General features: G+C 42.0%; 1 protein-coding gene across 20 annotated transcripts in view; it reads left to right on the top strand.

The window, feature by feature from the left end:
- LOC101746894 (protein daughterless) overlaps positions 1-19,476 on the top strand; it is a 122,262-nt gene that overhangs the window by 92,473 nt on the left and 10,313 nt on the right. For 5 of the 20 annotated variants that reach the window (XM_038016746.2, XM_038016720.2, XM_062672406.1 and 2 more), the window contains exons 2-7: positions 1,860-2,331; positions 12,874-13,048; positions 13,999-14,141; positions 15,024-15,185; positions 15,889-15,990; positions 17,995-18,063. In XM_038016746.2, the coding sequence (XP_037872674.1) occupies positions 1,921-2,331; positions 12,874-13,048; positions 13,999-14,141; positions 15,024-15,185; positions 15,889-15,990; positions 17,995-18,063 (1,062 nt within the window). In that variant the 5' untranslated portion in view covers positions 1,860-1,920. Of the gene's footprint in view, positions 1-1,736; positions 2,332-12,873; positions 13,049-13,998; positions 14,142-15,023; positions 15,186-15,888; positions 15,991-17,994; positions 18,064-19,476 lie in introns of all 20 variants that reach the window. The other 15 variants (XM_038016763.2, XM_062672427.1, XM_038016757.2 and 12 more) reach the window with 10 other exon arrangements.

The following is a 19,476-nucleotide window of genomic DNA, read 5'->3' as shown; positions in this document are numbered from 1 at the left end:
TGGTGTAGTGGTAAGTGACATGGTCACTACACAAGGGGGTCGCGGGTTCGAATCCCGCCAAGGGAGGATATTTGTATGATAAATATAAATGTCTTTTCCAGGGTTATGGACGTATATTAAATATATGTATGTGTATAATAAAAATCTTACATTTATTTCCGTTATCTGGTACCTGTAACACAAGTTCTTTACGAACTTATCACGGGACCAGTTAACGTGGCGTGATTGTTAGTAAATATTTATTATTATTATTATATGTGGTGTGGATGATAATTATTTTTGTTAATGCTCTAGATGGGTAGATAAAGCTCACTCGGCGACCTCATGGACAGTTAATGGCGCCGCCTGCTGCTACTTAGCTTTGAGGCGTGATGTCAGTCTCAATGCTATTGTATAACCCTTGACGCCGGAACGCATCACTTCTGCTTTGCTGTAAACATAAACAGCATGGTGGTACTCATCCGGACAGGCTCATGATAGGCCCCACCATCAGTGCAGCCTGGCGTGTGACTGCAGTATATTGCCCGTACATTTTTTTTTATTCCTTATATGCGTGGACGAGCTCACAGCCCACCTGGTGTAAAGTGGTTGCTTGAGCCCATAGATATCCACAACGTAAATGCGCCACCCACCTTGAGATATAAGTTCTAAGGTCTCAAGTATAGTTACAACGGCTGTCCCACCCTTCAAACCGAAACGCATTACTGCTTCACGGCAGAAATAGGCAAGGTGGTGGTATTCACCCGCGCGGACTCACAAGAGGTCTTACCACCAGTAATTACGCAAATTATAATTTTGCGGGTTTCATTTTTATTACACGATGTTATTGCTTCACCGTGGAAGTCAATCGTGAACATTTTCCTCAAGTTCATCCTTGCACCAATCCCACGAGACGAGATGGGGCGGCGCTGTTCCAGCCGTGTGCTCGACACACCCAAGAATGACCAAAATACCGAATCATCTTTTAAGCAAGTTATAAATGTTGATGTCTGCCCGACAATAACGGCCAATGAAATATTTAGCAAGCTGCAACCGTGCAGTGCGTCAGTCGGTGCTCCACCGCGGCAAGATGTCCGGGGTCTTACCTGCTTGCTCTCTTTGTTAGGGGAATGGATACTTTTTTCTGACCATTGAAACATATCAATTTCTCGTGACGGTCGACGCTTACATTGAATACGTCGAAAAATGTGTTTCGTTGCAAAAATTCTGTCGCGAAGGATCTATTCAAAGTAACAATGAAATTGACACGTCTATTTCACGTCTGCGGTAATGGATGTTGCCGACCTTAAGACGGCGCGGTCGAAGTCTGAATTGTATTTTATAACAACCGTTCCCCTCTTCGAGCCAGAAATAGGCAAGATGTTAGATCTATCCGTGCGGGTTCGCGATACGCCTCAATCCCGTATAACCTAAAGTCCCCTTTAGTGACCAGAGCCAAAGTCGTCATCTACCTTTGAGGCATTCAATCAAAGTCTTAGAATTGGAATAGCCACTGTCCCGTTCTTCACATCGATATTCTTATTAATTTGCGATCTATTTAATTAGGACAGTTATAGCAACCCGCGAGCTAATAGCGCCCGACTAAGTAAGTCTTTTGTTCCAATTACTATAATTGACCAAATTAAAGTGACGATCAAACAATATCTTCGTACAATTAACAGTTCACAATATAAAGATATATTAGTTCGGTTCTTAATATTACGTTACTTAGACTGAATTGATTGGTTTAAAATCAGATCTATAACAGGAGAATTCAAGTTAGAGACAATTCAGCTACAAAAGAATAAATGCGATTTTTTTCGAGAGCTATTATCTATGTCAAAGCAAACTTGAAACGGAAAACAAATCAAATCCAACAGATTCAAAAAAACAGTGATGACACGTGCCAAGTGCAAAAAGTTCAAGTTCAAAAGTTAGCAAATGGCTTTGCGGCATGACACCAGCATGGACTCGAGTTTCCTCGCAGCTGACCCCCCGCCTGTCCCGGGACTCGACTACCACCAGCCCAGGACAGACCTGGCCTCCGAGTACTTTAATACCTTCAACCAAGTGTGCGAGAACTACCGAAGTGATACGGAACTGAACTTGAGGCAGACGTCAGATTCTTTGCGTTTGTCTTCGGAAATCTTGGACGGTGTCAGACCGGAGTATGTCAGTTTGGACTTTAACAATAAACTGTTCGATGCTGATAAGTTTGTGATCGGGAGAGACGAACACTCGTTTAGGTTTGATCAGCCCGACGCGTCCGCGTTGTTGAGACACAGAGCCAGGAGAAGATTGAACGATGAGCACGGGATCCCGAACCCTGTAGCGACCAGCCAGGAGAGTGGGGTGAGTAAATATAAACACGCGTACATTCATTCCTACTTTATTCTCACATTGGCAATGTACTAAGCCCAGCAAAGCTATAGATATCAGATCTGTTTGCCAATTTAAGTCCTATAAAATCTATACTGGATATACAGTTATAAAATCGATGGGGTGATGTCGAATCACAAAAGCAATGCTAGGGCATTTTTGGAACGAAGTTCCTTATGGGACGATGCGGAGGGGAACCCTCCTAACCGGGAAAAACGTCCGTAACGTAAGATTTTTATTAGTAATGCACACAGTGTACAACTTAACTTTGTAATAACGTACAAAAAATAACATATTTTTTTATCATTCATTGACCACGATCTCAGAGCGTTCGTTTGCGCAATACACTAACTCTTATGCAAACAACCGTGAATGAAGTGTACCACAATAAGTTCGCACGTTACCGAATGTCCGTGGGTTGTTGCGAAACCTCCAGTTTTATTTTCTTTATACCTCAAATAGAACTTAAAATTAATATTTTTATAATAAAATACTTCGTTCCTATCCGGTGTCCCACGACACCACACTTCTTTTTATATTATACTGAGATCCCCCACTTGCATCTACTAGTATCGCCATCCTGCCTAGGTTTGCCGCAACTCATGCGTGTGGTTTGGATAGACAGACGCTATATATTTGAGACCACCACCATTGAGATTTTGATCTCGTGTCTCTAGGTCACGTCGGCATCACATCGTTATGCTGACTGTCTTTGTGCCAAGTGTCCTCTGAAATATTTACTGATTTATAGCAAATAATAATTATTTTAGTTCTGGTTGTTCTTGTTCCAATAACGGCGAGTACTTGCATAGACACAATAAAATTGCTAGGATTATCCGGGAACAACTTGGCTTGAAATGCGGTCTTGTTGATTCCAATGTAACTCATTATAAATATCAATCGTTACAGTTGTTTTATGTTCTGCTGGGACTAATCTATTGTCACGGATAGGCCCAACATTGCCAATAAGCTGGATATCGTGGTAATAGATTGGTCTGCGCGTCGAGTATTGTTGGTTGATATCGACATTCCTCAGAACGAAATTCTCGTGAAGGCTGAACCAGATAAAGCTCTGAGACCTGGACCAGGAGACTACCGCCGCGTGGCATGGTGGTTCGACTGCCGTTGTTCTGATAGTTTTGTCGGTGACCGGTTTAAAAGCGAAAAGCTTCGACCAATTTGAGTCGAAGATACCACTACCAGCGGTAATCTATTATTATAATTTATTTATTTTTATTGCTTAGATGGGTGGACGAGCTCACAGCCCACCTGATGTTAAGTGGTTACTGGAGCTCATAGACATCTACAGCTTAAATGCGCCACCCACCTTGAGATATAAGTTCTAAGGTCTCAAATATAGTTCCCACGGCTACCCCACCCTTCAAACCGAAACGCATTACTGCTTCACGGCAGAAATGGGCAGGGTGGTGGTACCTACCCGCGCGGACTCACAAGACGTCCTACCACCAGTAAGTAGTAATATTATGTTTGTCTATAGTTCTTTTTTTTTTCAAAGACTATAAACTTGACTGGATTTTTTTGCATAATAAAGTAAGATTAATTGTCGGTACGGCATCAACGTAACGTGTAGTACATGCAACGTGACGCATGCAGAGATGATAATACGAACAACGTTTGAATAATAATACGAAGCACGCATTCTTGTGTCGCGCTTCCAGACTTGGAGGTCGAGGTTTTAGATATAGATTCTAAGGTGATCAACATGATTTTGAACTTAGAACTTTTTAATGCGATCGCTCGTGAACCTACGCTACTGTGGTTGAAGGTCAAGTCTGCGTTGACCTTCAACCACAGTAGCGTTTGATGTTCGGCGGTTAAAATAAATTTACAACCATTTACATATTTTTTTATTGCCCTTGTAGGCAGACGAGCATACGGCCCACCTGATGGTGAGTGGTTACCGTCGCCCATGGACTTTAGTAATGCCAGGGGCAGAGCCAAGCCGCTACCTACCGCTTAATACTCTCCACAAGCCTCGTTTGAAGAAGGACATGTCATAGCGGTCGGGAAACACCGTGGAAGGGAGCTCATTCCATAGGCGGATGATACGTGGCAAAAAGACCTTCCCATCTATAAAATTCAAGGGGAATAAGAGGCGGATCTCTTGAAAAATTTTGGCGATTCCTTAGACTATAATAGTATTTTTAGGCGCTGGGGTTCGGGATAAATAAAAATGTTCTACCAAAGTACAAGTTAACACTGTATTTGCACTTAGAATACTTCACAAACACTTTAAAACTCTCAATTCGCCTCTTCCGCTTCGCTTCAGGTGTTCCGTTCGCTGTTTTGCTTCGAGTAGTTCCGATTACTAACTGAGTGCGTGCCATCCCTGCAACGCTTTTATAGCCGATACCACATCCTTAGAATTATCGAGAATATTCCACACATCTCTAGTATTGTGTTTCTGCTATCTGACAATAGATGGCGGTGTACTTCTCGAGCGTTCTAGGTGCTACTAGATCATTCGATATCCGTTCGACTCGGCGTAACAGTATATTTTTTTTATTTTTTTTTATTGCTTAGATGGGTGGACAATCTCACAGCCCACCTGGTGTTAAGTGGTTACTGGAGCCCATAGACATCTACAACGTAAATGCGCCACCCACCTTGAGATATCCACTTAATAGATAGATTAATAGATATAATTGGTAGGTACTATGGAGGTAGGACTTAATCTTGAGCCCGAACGGGATACTACCGTCTTTTGTGTTTCTACCGCGAAGTAGTCGGGAAAACTGAGTGCTTGTGTGCCGTGAGTGGCGGTGAACACAAGACTACTCTGGAATGACCTCAAACAATACCTAAGGTCACTTGCAACCTACGGTGTAAGAAACCGAAAGAATCAAACTTGTGACTAGAGCCATGAGAGACTCATTACCTGTCTAACCTTCAACAAAAACACCTTGTTCAAAAGGAAAATGTAATTAACGAATATTATCCGACGATATGTATCAGTCATCAGTGTATTAATAGCGGGCCCGTGTCGGTGTGTGCGTGCGTGCTCGCGTGGGCGTGTTGGGTTCGTGATTTATTTTAGGTCGCTCTGCTAATTGTGCACGAAGAAGCTCTATGGACATTGTTTGTGACATGCGTCAAGATGGCCATCCGCTGCCCGGCGTGGCGTCTCTACTCCAATTCACTCTACTCAATTTTTTACTGGTGGTAGGACCTCTTGTGAGTCCGCGCGGGTAGGTACCACCACCCTGTCTATTTCTGCCGTGAAGCAGTAATGCGTTTCGGTTTGAAGGGTGGGGCAGCCGTTGTAACTATACTTGACGCATTTACGTTGTAGATATCTATGGGCTCCAGTAACCACTTAACACCAAGTGGGCTGTGAGCTCGTCCACCCATCTAAGCAATAAAAAATAAAAATTCAGAGTCAGTATCTAAATACCCACGTTCCTTTTAACTTCTGATTAAATTCGTATCCGGACCTAAGATCAATTGGCTTTCCTTTGGGCAGATTCACTTCATCGTTCGAAGCTTTTACGGGTCGTTAATCTGATACTGGTCTTGAGTTAGAGGTGCAAAAAATTTGCCACCACATTGACATGTCAACGTTATACTGCCTCTCGCTTTGAGACTTGAATTGAGACAATTGTATAACGGTTGACTGATGACGGCGTTGCGACAGAAATAGGCAGGGCAATGGTATCTGCTCGTGGCGGCTCACAACACAAAACTCAGATTCCTATTCGATGATGGCACAACCTTAATACAATATAGAGACTTCGAACTCACGTCTCAAGTTGATGACGCTACACGTTGCTCGCCCATCAACATAAATAAATAAATTAATATTTCCTCTACATATTTTGGGATATACAAACGTAGCGGGGTGTCTGAACGTGCGTCACATTATTATCGGGAATCAGATCCTTCGGGACTTTATTAAAACAAATGACTCATTGCTTAATCACGTAGCCGCCGTGTGTTCGGAGCCGGATTCATAACTATTGTCCGCTCCGTCTTTTTTTTATCTCCTTCCAAAGCTGATGAGCCTTGAGAGGCCATTTCAGCGTAACCCTAACAAATAGGTGAGCCCATGGCGCTCTAACCTGACGACGTTGCTAACATTAGCCCTAGCAAGATCAGTGCTTCGCAGAATCTAGCACCGGATCGGAAACGCGAACCACTGAGAAGATCCGGCGAGAACTTCAGTGCAAATCATTGGATAGACCCGCTCCGCGGTCTTGAGACTCAGGTCACATCGGTATATCGACTGCCTTCTTCAAATGCATGACCGTTTCACAGTCTAAACGGCAAGATTGTAGTACGCACTCGTGTGGCCCTGAACACACTGGTGTTAGGAACTCCTGTGAGTCCGCACGGGTAGGTACCACCACCCCGCCTATTTCTGCCATGAAGCAGTAATGCGTTTCGGTTTGAAGGGTGGGGTAGCGGTTGTAACTATATCGAGACCTTAGAACTTATATCTCAAGGTGGGTGGCGCATTTACATTGTAGATGTCTATGGGCTCCAGTAACCACTTAATACCAAGTGGGCTGTGAGCTCGTCCACACAAATAAGCAATAAAAAAAAAACCTATTTGCCAGTAATCCTTACGCAAAACAATGAAAAAATACTTTATTGCACACCCAAATACAATTTACATTCAAAACAGTCAACAGGCAGGTATGATTGTGGAATCGACGGTCTTATCGGTAAAAGCGATCTATTTTAGACAAGTGTTTTATCTAGAGAAAATCTGAAAAAGATACAGCAGGTGTGTTGAGGTGCTTATAAATAATACCTACACCTAGTAGGTTTTATATTGTCACACGATGTTTTTCGTGCGATGTGCAATCCGTGAACACGTGTCAAATACATATCGACGGGTGAATCGTTATCTTATGCCTTTAAACGAGCAATTCTTGAATATTTACTGGTGGTAGGACCTCTTGTGAGTCCGCGCGGGTAGGTACCACCACCCTGCCTATTTCTGCCGTGAAGCAGTAATGCGTTTCGGTTTGAAGGGTGGGGCAGCCGTTGTAACTATACTGAGATCTTAGAACTAATATCTCAAGGTGGGTGGCGCATTTACGTTGTAGATGTCCATGAGCTCCAGTAACCACTTTACACCAGGCGGGCTGTGAGCTCGTCCACCCATCTAAGCAATAAAAAAAATATATATATATATGTATATAATCTGAATCTCGGAAACGGCTCCAACGATTTTCATAAAATTTAGTATACAGGGGATTTCGGGGGCGATAAATCGATCTAGCTACGATTTATTTTCAGAAAATGTTGTTTTATTCGTGTTTTCAATAATCAACTCTTCCCGACATCTATTGGCGAATAATAATACTATTTTTCTTAATTGAGGGCAACTAACCGCTCTAAAGATACAACAAGATGGCGTTATCAAAAAAAAACCGGTCATCATCTAGCTTAGTATAAACGACATTTTTGAGAGCCATTTAAAGTTTAAAATTTGGAAAAAATATCATGACAAAAAGACTTCTTCAGCTATTTCAATGTGGTAAAGATAATTGAAGCTCAATTAAAAACATCGAATTATCGATACTAATACCGAATAAAACGGACTTTAATTACAAAGATAAATGTCCCTTATTAACCTAAATTAAACCAAATACCATTTCACCCCTCGATATGCACATACGTTAATTGTTAAGGAGAGGAGCCTTGGGATATGTGGCTTAACCCGAACTACGGCATAGTTGGAATGGCCCGCGCGTCTCGCCTGCTAGAGAACAAATCTACTGCCACCGTTATGTTTCCTTATAGTGAACATCATCATCATTATCCTGCCCTTCTCCCAGTTACCTGGGGTCGGCGCAACATGTTTTCTCCTTCCATACTCTTCTATCATATACCATTTCTTCGCTCACTCCCCTCTTACCCGTATCGTCTTTCACGCAATCCATCCATTTCTTCTTAGGTCTACCTCTTCCTCTATATCCTTCCACATTCATAGTTAACGCTCTCTTACCAACCTCATTTTCATTTCGTCTCATCACATGTCTATACCATCCCAAACGCGCACTTCTCAGCTTCTCTGTCACAGGTGCCACATTCAGACTTCCTCTAACATATATATTTCCTTATAGTGAACAATCGTAATATAAATGGTAAATGTAATTTGAATCACGTCCCACAAAGTATCGCCTCTAACGAAGTGGCAACTTATCAACAGTGATACTTGTATCGCCATCTAAGCAAAACCAGTTTGATACTAAGCGCACCTTATCGAGATAACAATGTCTACGACCAGTATGGCACCTTGCTCGCTGTTGCTCTAAGATAATGTGCATTACACTGTAGAACATTTTATTAGGATTATCTCTGCTTGGTTTTTTTTATTATTATTTATTGATTTCCTTACAAATTTCATAGATAAATAAGCAATGAAGTTAGAGGATCTTAATGAATTGTCTGACCGGCAAATTGCGCCGAAGCTACAAGTCCGACCTCCTGGTACTAATCTCAGTCCGTAGTAGTAGTATATATAAATAGTGTTTCCATCTTAACCCTCCTACGTAGAGTGGAGGTAGTAGGTAGTATATTTTGCTGGTGGCGTATTGAGACAAAGTACCACTACCCTGCCTGTTTCTGCCTTGAAACAGTAATGCGTTTCGGTTTGAAGGATGGGGCAGCCGTTGTACTGTAATTCAATCTTTATGCAAACTATCTAAGTATGTTTAATTGTGATTTTTTTTATTATTCGTTTATCCTTTTCCTGATTAGATTTGAAACTTTGTACTTTTGATGTGGGCACTTCAAGTAAGTACCCTTGTAAGTACCCTCAAAGTATGTATGGAAAATGTAAAAATTGGCTCTGTAGTTAGCGGCTCTGACTTTTGGGCCGATCATTCAAACCAAATAAAAAAAAAAAATTATTCAACATAAATGAAAGTACATACTTGTTGAACGTCAAAAGAACTACCGCCAATTCACAAGAACTAGCCTCCGTCCTGAGAAGAACTGGCAAGAAACTCAGCGGGCATGTCTTTTTTTTTTTAAATATTAGTTTTTTTTTTTAATATGAGATACTTTTTTAAATATTCATTTTTACAATGAGTATTATAACATAACAATTATTACAATATTGAAATCCCCGGAGCGAGCAACTCATTCCCACTTTGTGCAATCTTCTAGATAATCATTGACTTTATAGTAAGCTTTATTGCACAGATGTTCTTTAATAGTTTTCTTAAACCTATGTATATGTAGGTTCCTAACATCTTGTGGAATTTTGTTGTACAGGCGCACAGGCGCGCAGTCGAGTCCCACATAGGGCAAACATTCGTTTGGGGATGGGGTTTGTTTGCTCTTTGTCGGTCTCTGATTTCCATAGATCGAACAAATGAGTGTGACACACGTTGTATTGTATTTTAGAATTCCATTCGTAACGAAACTTTCTACTAGTTAATAAATGTTATAATTTCAACACACTGTAATTATCGTAATATTCGTGGCTATCTTTACTAATTAAATAATTGAATACGTCATTAAAATATCAGATACCTTTTAAATTAGGCTGATCGTCTTTCCGACATATTGTTAGAAATCATTAAGTTTTAATATAATGTAAAGAGTTAAATCAGTCGAATTAATTATTTCTTTAATATATGTAGTATAATGAATGAAATTCCTCAATAATCATCATTATTCTCCTGCCCTTCTCCCAGTCACTTGGGGTCGGCGCAACATGTTTTCTCCTTCCGTACTCCTCTATCATATATTTCTTCGCTCACTCCCTTCTTACACATATCAACTTCTTTTTTATATGGCCCTTGTAGGCAGACGAGCATACGGCCCACCTGATGGTGAGTGGTTACCGTCGCCCATGGACTTCAACGATGCCAGGGGCAAGGGCCAAGCCGCTGCCTATCTTATACGCAATCCATCCATTTCTTCTTAGGCATACCTCTTCCTAAATAGTCCTTTGTTATTTATAATCACGATATCTGTTAACTACCCGACATAGAGTGTATTTATTGAACACGTTTTTGTGTCCGCAAGTGTACGAAACCACGCACGGTCCGGTTGTGAGTTACGTCAGGGGCGAGCTTTCGCTTTGTGTGCTTTGTGTTGTAATCTCGATGCATTTCTGTAGTGAATTGACCGCGTTTGTGTTGCACGAACCGCTGATGTCCACGAGCCAACTGACTAATGTATTTCAAGCCATGTATTTAAAGTTTCACGTTAATTTACCGTGGCGTTCCGCAACCAAAGCTCGCTGTACCGATCGATCAATGATTTAAGTAAACTAGAGGTCCCGCAGTAGTCGAAATTCGACTATAATTAATTGGAATTGTAAGTTTGTACACTATTATGATTGTATTTTCAACGCCAAGACTACACTATAGAAAAATATTAATAAAGACAAACAATATTCAATCTATTCTCAATTAGACCACAGACGTCAAGAACAAAAGTTTGACAATAAATAAATAGTATGCGTGCGTGTGTGCGTCAAATACATGGTTTCGTGTGTAATGTTTTCTTTATTGTATTAATGTATCTTTTAAGCATTATTTAAAAAAAATATTAGCATTGTGCACTTCTTCTCTATATTCTCTATAAGTGTGGAAAATTTCATACTCCTCCGTCCGCGCAATTTTCGTAAAAAGGGATACAAAGTTTTTGCTTCACGTATTAATATATAGATACTTGGGCGACACGTCGAGTGAACCACTTTGGCGGCAAAGGGCGCGGTAAACAACGCTGTGTCATATATCATAATATATCAAGCCCTAAAAAATATCAAAATGCTTGATGAAGGACATAATGTGCGTCTCCACGGATGGACACCATCATCCTGCACGAGGTAACCCCATCTAGTGCAATAGAAAATAATAGTTCAAGTACATACCCGGATATAGTAGAGCTTATCCGGTTCCTGATTTAAGTTTTGAGTCACTCACGACGAGGAAGCCCTCGAAGGTCGTTTCCCAAAAGCGAAACTAACAGATGATCCAATTAGGGGGATAGAAGTCATGTATTCTAGACGAACCAACATCCCGAGGTGGGCGGTAGTCGCCACATGATTTCGTTTTTTGTACCATCGTTGTGTCGAAGAGTGGTGCCTACCCGCGGGGTAGAGCTTTATCAAATGCTTACGAACAGGGTCTCCGATATTATTTTTTGAGCAATTTTTTGTTTGTATTCTGTGGGCCGAACTTCCTCTGAGGTGCCTAAAGGGCGCGCGGGATATATGGAATTGATCCGCAAGGGGTAACCACGGGCCCAAGGATGGATTATTTTTCGTCCCATTACGCAACGATTGTTTCTCAAGTTACTCTTCTTACTTAGTTCACTGTCAACGATATTGACATACACAATTCAGCGCTACAAGGAAATCTATACTACTATATAATAAATCTACAGTGGTTTTTACGGATGTTCCGTTATATTTACTGAACCATGCATCCGATTGACTTGAAACTTGGTATTCATGTAGAAAATACATGTACTTAATGGATAGGCTATATTTATATGAGTGTTGGACTCCCTAATAATAATGACAATAAATAATAATGTTAATTTTAAATGCCCAGCGAAACGGGCGAGTACGGCTAGTGTATACCTATATATTCTTACACCGGAAACATCCGTATAAGATTCGTAAAAAAAAAACGTTTGTTTTAAGACAGAATGCATGAGTAATACGGTTTCCTAGTCGAGAGCTAAATATAAACTGGACACGACCTATATTGTGCGCTATGAATGGATATAATTATTTCGAATCGACAATCTTCAGCGGAAAGAGTTCGAAGTTGTTAGACGGGGCTACAGATGTACGTATTTTCTTTGGCCTTCCATATGTGACTTTTATTTACCTGTAAACATCTGTTTTCTGTTTAGAAGCTAGTTAATGATTTATTTAATGTTTTATTTAAGAAAGAACAATGGTATTTTACCCTTCTTTCGCTACGAGTCGCGCGGGCGCATATATTTATATATTTATGTCGCATTTTTTTTTGCCTTGAGAAGCTATTTCAGCGTAACCTTAACTAGTAGGTGAGCTCACGGGGCTCAAACCTGACGACGTTGCTAACACGAACCCCAGCAAGAGCCGTGCTTCGCAGAATCTACCACCGGATCGGAAACGCGACCCACTGAGAAGATCCGACGAGAAACTCAGTGGGCTGTGTCTGAGGGTTAATTTACTCGTCGAGCCCTTAGTCGTAAGCGACGGATCCGACGAGAACGATGACCGGTGTTTGAGGTACCTAAAAGTATCGTTAGTGGACCGGGAGGATCCGAAATGAGGTGTTTTGGGCGACGTCGGCTGCTTTCCATTCTGTCCGTAGGATCGGGAATGTATTTACCGGCGGCCACGATGAGAGGGATCTCGTGTCGTGCCGCTTTGTCGAAGTTTCGCATCGATGCCGACTGTGGATACTTACTGATGGAAAAGAGATTCAGTGGAAACTATTAAACCGTGCCTGGTGGAATGTTGAAGGACTGTTGAATCTCGTTATCGAATAGCAGTAGGTGATATGTCTCTTTTTCTATTTTCAGTACGGAAGCGATGAATTCGGGCACGACTCGCCCAGCAGGTACGCGTCGCCGAAGGGGGCGGGAGCGGGAGCTTCGTACCAGGAGCCGTACTACGCGGGGGGCGGGGGCGAGTGGGCGGCAGGGTACTACCAGCCCCCACCGCCCTACCACCATGACCCCTATGCCACGTCGCCGGGTAAGACCCTTCTGCTTTTGATGACGATAGAGACGTTACAGCGGCGCTATGGGACCTTTTTTTATTTATTTATTGATGCACAAAACAAATTACAACCATACTTTTTTTTTGCTTAGATGGGTGGACGTGCGCACAGCCCTCCTGGTGTTAAGTGGTTACTGAAGTCCATAGACATCTACAACGTAAATGCGTTACCCACCTTGAGATATAAGTTCTAAGGTCTCAGTATAGTTACGGCGGCTGCTGCCCCACCCTTCAAACCGAAACGCATTACTGCTTCACGGCAGAAATTATAAGTTTAAATATTTAACATAACAATCGGGATTGCAATTCAAAACAGGTGCATACAGCAAAATTATAACTTATGCATAATAATGTAAGAGTAGGTACAAATAAAAAAAACCTGTATTACAATTAAAATTGATGCGGCTTGTGACGTGTGGGTGACGTCGTGGTGTATGTGTGTATGCAGTTAACGGCATCTGCATTATTCGTTTGTAAACATATTTTACAAAGCCAACAAGCAAAGCACACGCTAGATCCCGATCTCATTCGATTCATTAGTGATTTTTGAATCAATTATTAACATTAGACAGTGCTAAACACGTCATTTCGGATCCTCCGGAAACACTAACAGTGCTTTAAGGTACCTCAAGCACCGGTCACCGTCCCCGCCGAACCCGTCGCTTGCGAGAAAGGGCTCGGCGAGTAAATTAACCCTATAGACACAGCACACTGAGTTTCTCGCTGGATCTTCTCAGTGGGTCGCGCTTCCGATCCGGTGGTAGATTCTGCGAAGCACAGCTCTTGCTAGGGTTCGTCTTAGCAACGTCATCAGGCTTGAGCCCCGTGAGCTCATCTACTGTGAATCTAGAATAACCCCTCGGGTTTACTAGAACAGGTAGGAATTTTTTTTTTGTAATAATACCGTTCTGTCAAAACATTTCCAGGTATAGCGGGCGCTGCGGTGGGCGGCGAGGCGACGGGCGGCGGCGCGGAGCTGCCACTGCCGCCCATGTCCTCCTTCAGAGCCGCAGCCCCCCACCACTCCCCCACAGACCCCATGCTCGTCGCCAAACCTCCGCTACAACCAGTTAGTATCGGTTGAGTCTCTATATCGGGCAAGGATTAATAAGACACGTGTTCAGTTAAGTGACTAACGTATATTGAACGTGCTATCGACAGCCCGACAATCCCGAGACGTAGCATCGTTGCTATGGTGACATTTGTGGTCCCTACATATCTACCAACCACTTGGCTAATTTTATTATGGTCCCAGGTCAGCTCGTGGTCAACTTGTTTTTGGTTTCATAATTACAGGAATAAGCGTAATGGTGATATCAACTTGCCTTGCAGACAATAGAGTATCACTCGACTCGAGTACACCCGGACGCCCAACTAATCAGACCACGGTCGCACGGGATGGACGAGGGCGTTACTCACAAACTAATCGATTATCCAGACTTACGGCAACGCAAATAGATTAGTTCTGTTAGATAAACGAGTTGAGTCATTACATTCATAAACTGGTCGTATACATAAAGTCATCGTACTGTCGCATCACGTCCATGAGGCTCCCACGACTCATGAACGTGATTTCATAAAAAGGGTCTTAGAATTATCGCGGTTTTACAATGTTTTAGCGAACCGCTAAAGCGTGTAACTCATGCGTATCAAACTATAGTAGGAAAATGTGGATGTGAAGTATACTTTTGGTGACACGGTATATTGACCGGTTGAGCATTGCGACAATGCCGATGTTTAAGTTCCGCGGACAGATGCCAACTGCTTTGAGCAAATATATACTTTACACAATAAATGAATAAGACAATCAATAAATATATTGTAGACACGCAGTGGTAGGAGGCACTGCCGTCTTGCCTATTAAAAGGACCAGGGATCAGAGCGGATCAGGGACCACAAAGTTGCACAAGTACATCAAGCGGTATTCATAATTAGCATTTCCTCGTTGAAGATGTATGGGGGGGGCGCGAGTACGCCGACGGTGGTGGGCCCCGAGGGCAGCGTGTCGTCCTACTCGTCGCCGTCCACGCCCGTGCACTCCCCGCCCCCGCTGCACGCCCGCCTCTACCCCCTCAAGCACGAACACGTGCCGCACGCCGTGCCAGTCACGCAGGTACCACACCAGAACACGAGACACGTCATCTTCAAACAGTAACCACACGCGGTCGGTCACCTGGCCTCAAACTACGATACATTAAACACCCACTCATTAATTTTTTTAAGGAATTTTATGACCTGGTAACCAAGACCTTTAGGTCAAGTTTTATTTTAATATATTTTTTGATATATGAGCAGGCATGATTTGTAGGCAGCGGCTTGGCTCTGCTCCTGGCATTGCTGAAGTCCATGGGCGACGGTAACCACTCACCATCAGGTGGGCCGTATGCTCGTCTGTCTAAAAGGGCAATAAAAAAAAATAAAAAAAAAACATGGCATGAAATGATATGATTATGTGATGGAATATAATCACAGTAAAAGGATCCCGAGACGTTTCGTCCAGCGACTTTGTTTTCCCACATTTGTGCACTTTCACAGATATTAAACAGTTAATAAACCACGGCTATTACACGTTTAGACCTTAAGAAACACTAAATAGACAAAATAAATCAAATCACACAACTTCACTCTCCGCGTTCCCCTCCACCCATTAAGAAAACAAACCTAACCTAACCTAACCTAACCTACACGAATGTTACTCCCAAGTGGGAATCGAAACCACGACCCCCGGCCACGTGCGCGCGTCTCAAACAAATGTGCAGAACAATGAACTCCTCAAACACTGGTCACACGCCATCCTCACAATTCGCATACGTCAGCAGGCAGGCTGGTCGGGGCCGGGCGTGTCCTCTCCTCCCTCAGGAGCGACCCCCCTCGCGAACGGACACCCGCACGTCGCCGTCTACCCCCCTAATGTAATGGTACGTCTACTTACGATAACTTATTTTGACTGACCTAAAAATCAGATCACGTAAAGTTAGTGTGTACTGTCAGGATTATAAACATGGCAGGGTAAAACTCCATTAACCCCCCTGGAGTAAAACAGACGGTTAGTGAGATGAAAGTCTCATTCGACAAGTTTTTAGTTTATATAAATCGTTGTTTGGCAAAATGTGGGGGTTTGTTCATTACCGAATATGTTTCTGCGGTCTGCAGGAATTCAATAAAAATCTGTAAAGCTTAAATGATTTTTCTCTTTTGTCTTGTCTCGTCGTGACCACTTGACGTCAGATGGGTCCTGATGTAGCTCTTCCATCTATATGATGCAAAAAGGTCCAAAGCTATACTATAACAATGTGGTCACCGCGGACTGCTCACAAGGCCCCGGGTCCTGTGCCCCCATTTGCTGCTCTGTACAGAGAACGTGGGTGAGGGACGAGCAGCCAGTCGGTCCGGGGGGACGGTCCCCCCTCGAACCCCCCATCTTTGTTTAAACGGCACTGATCGAGTACCACATTTTGCCAGACCGTTAGCATGTGACCCCCCCAGCATGATTGGTACTAATGATGTTACACAGCGCTCGAGTTGTAGACATCCTTAAAACTGCTTTTACGACTTCTTAAACTTGCAATTTGATTTTCCTTCTATTTATTTTGTTGATATGAATGTCAAGAAATGCACTACCGTCCAATTTTCTATATAAATATATTTGTGGAAGTCCAGAGAAGGTTTAAAAGGTAGATAAAATAAATATGAGAATTGTCGGAATTAAATAAAAATAACAGTTTTGTTTTTCCATTGATGTGTCCCCCGTCGGGCGGATTCCTTTTGTTTGTTTTAAGTTTATTTTATACAAGTCTGCCGGGTAGGCTAGTTTTCTTTATAAATATAGAAAATTGGACGGTAGTGCAATATTTATGTTTCAATGAACAAACACCTCAGTCGTGTCTTTCAAGCAATATACGCAAGATATTGTAACAGCAGTTTTAATAATATTCTTGTTAATCATTTGGTCTAATCAAGCTTGCCGTAGCGACTTCGCTCGGGCGCTTTGATTATCCTTAGTTCTTGTGATTGGACCAAATGTTTATTAACTTCATAGTTAGGTCGAGGTCCTTGGACAACATGCTCAACGTTGCAAGACGTTGCGGTTGTTTTAGTACAGCAACCCGTGGTCGCGGTCCGGGGCAACGTCGACCTAACTAATAAAAAAGGATTGTAAATATTTTTCTCTTAACGTTTTTGTTTCGATTTTTTTTTTGTTTGTGTTTTATTTGTTTAACGAGCGAACAGTGTGGAGCTTTGTCCTTGTTTAACATTTTCTTAATTTTTTTTTTATTTTTTTTTTATTTACTATTTTGGTAGGCGCTCTTTAGTAGGTTAGTAGTGATTCCTTTTGATTTGTAGTGTGCGTGTTTGCCTGTTTACCCATCGCCTACACTTGTCTTGAACTGTTTCGTTTCGTTTCTGACGCGGTCGAGAAAACTTTAAGGTATATGATATAATACCCCAGTGGCTTTGAGAACTTTTTGAAAACGAGCCGTCGGAATCTGGTTTCATAATTATGAAACTATGCAATGTTTATTAAAATTGTGTGGATTCGTAATTTATGTGTTCTACGTTTCTAAAAAGCAACATTTGATCCAAAAATCATTTAATTTAAATTTACGTAACATAAAAAGCCAACGAAATAACATTAAAGTTCTCTTAAAAAAATATGAACTTAGTCCCCCTTCTCGGTTCGTTCTCCCTACAATGACTCCACTATTGACTAAGCCATCGAACCGGCGCATTGAACCCCCGCTCCCCAACCCCCCGCGTAAGTTTACTTCGAATTTTCTAGTTGTTGTAAGTTGTAGTCCCTCTCCACGCGGAGTCAACTCTTAAACGAATTCTGTAGAGTTAGTTAGTAGAGAGCCGGTCCCTCCCCCCCTCCCGACGAGGTAGCTCCCCGCTGGTCGCCTCACCCCCCCGTGCTGTGGCAGGGCGCGCCCGCAGAACAGCGACAGCTCGACGAAGCCATGGTGTTCTTGCGGGAGCACTCCGACGTCGTTGTGAGTATACTGCGCGCCTTGTAAATAAATACCACCTCGTCGCGTGTAGCTTTGTAAAGTGAAGAACGAACCCACGGAAATTATTCAAATGTAACATTTGAAGCCTATAAAATCAATGGCAGCTAAACGCCATAATGTCGTAGAATGAATTAACAATGGCGCTATCCTGTTTAGTTAGTTGGACACGCTTTAGTGTTTTCATGTTATAACAAATGCAGCTAAATCTCTAACAAATTCAGTTCAAAAAATTTATTTTTACTCTGTACTAAGTACTAATAAACGAAGTTTTATCATTTAAAATTCAGATTATTAGTAATATTCTCATTCTTTAAAATAAAGAATATCGTAGCTATCCGAACAAAGTTATTTCAGCTTCTCAAGACGGGGGTGTTGCTAACACTGGCCCTAGCAAGAGCAGTACTTCGATGGATCGGGAGGATCCGTAATGACGTGCTTAGGGCCGATTTTTGTAGTTTACCTGAATATTTGACAGACTTGGATTTAGCTGCCTTTGATTTTATAGGCCTCATCTGCTTACTGTTTATAATAGAGTATGTAGTTGTAATCTTATATGGCTTTGAGGAACAAAGTAATGTTTGAAATATATTGTTATTAGATAAACTTTAAAAAGCTACATTATAATAGTTTAAAGTAACTGAAATCTCATTTACAAAGCTTTTTACATTAAAACTTTTAATTAATATGGTCGGATTTCACGCCGAAAAAGGGACAGTTAATACACATACCACCAAAAACTTGAACCGCTCCTCCTCGCTTTCGCCTCGGTGGTATGGGTCAGCGCGCGGTGGCTGACCAATAGCTCGCCCTGTAATATCGAGTCGTCCTCAATATCTTAACTAATTAGTTTTGTATCTGATCGATTTCAGTAACTTCAAAAGTAGACAGACAGTTAACTACGTTCCCGTATGTGAAGTTTGAGTATTGAGAGTGTCGCATGGTTTTCAGCTTCTTTTTTCTAGACTAAGATACTGTTATATTAATGATCAGATACTATCAAGTACACACTATATATACTTGATAGTATGTATTCATATTGATTGATACATACCTGTATGTATGTACATATGTAAGTGAAGATTTTACTGGTGGTAGGACCTCTTGTGAGTCCGCGCGGGTAGGTACCACCGCCCTGCCCGTTTCTGCCGTGAAGCAGTAATGCGTTTCGGTCTGAAGGGTAGGGCAGCCATTGTAACTATACTGAGACCTTAGAACTTATATCTCAAGGTTGGTGGCGCATTTACGTTGTAAATGTCTATGGGCTCCAGTAACCACTTAACACCAGGTGGGCTGTGAGCTCGTTCACCCAACTAAAAAAAAAAAAAAAAGAAGATTAATGTACAGAAAAGACCTTGAAATATAGCGTTCTGGCTCTACTCTCACACTTCTTTATTT

This window comes from Bombyx mori, chromosome 2 (genome assembly GCF_030269925.1).
Source record: "Bombyx mori chromosome 2, ASM3026992v2".
Lineage (NCBI taxonomy): Eukaryota > Metazoa > Arthropoda > Insecta > Lepidoptera > Bombycidae > Bombyx > Bombyx mori.
The sequence above is the reverse complement of the archived record's forward strand: the minus strand, read 5'-3'. Positions and strand labels throughout refer to the sequence as shown.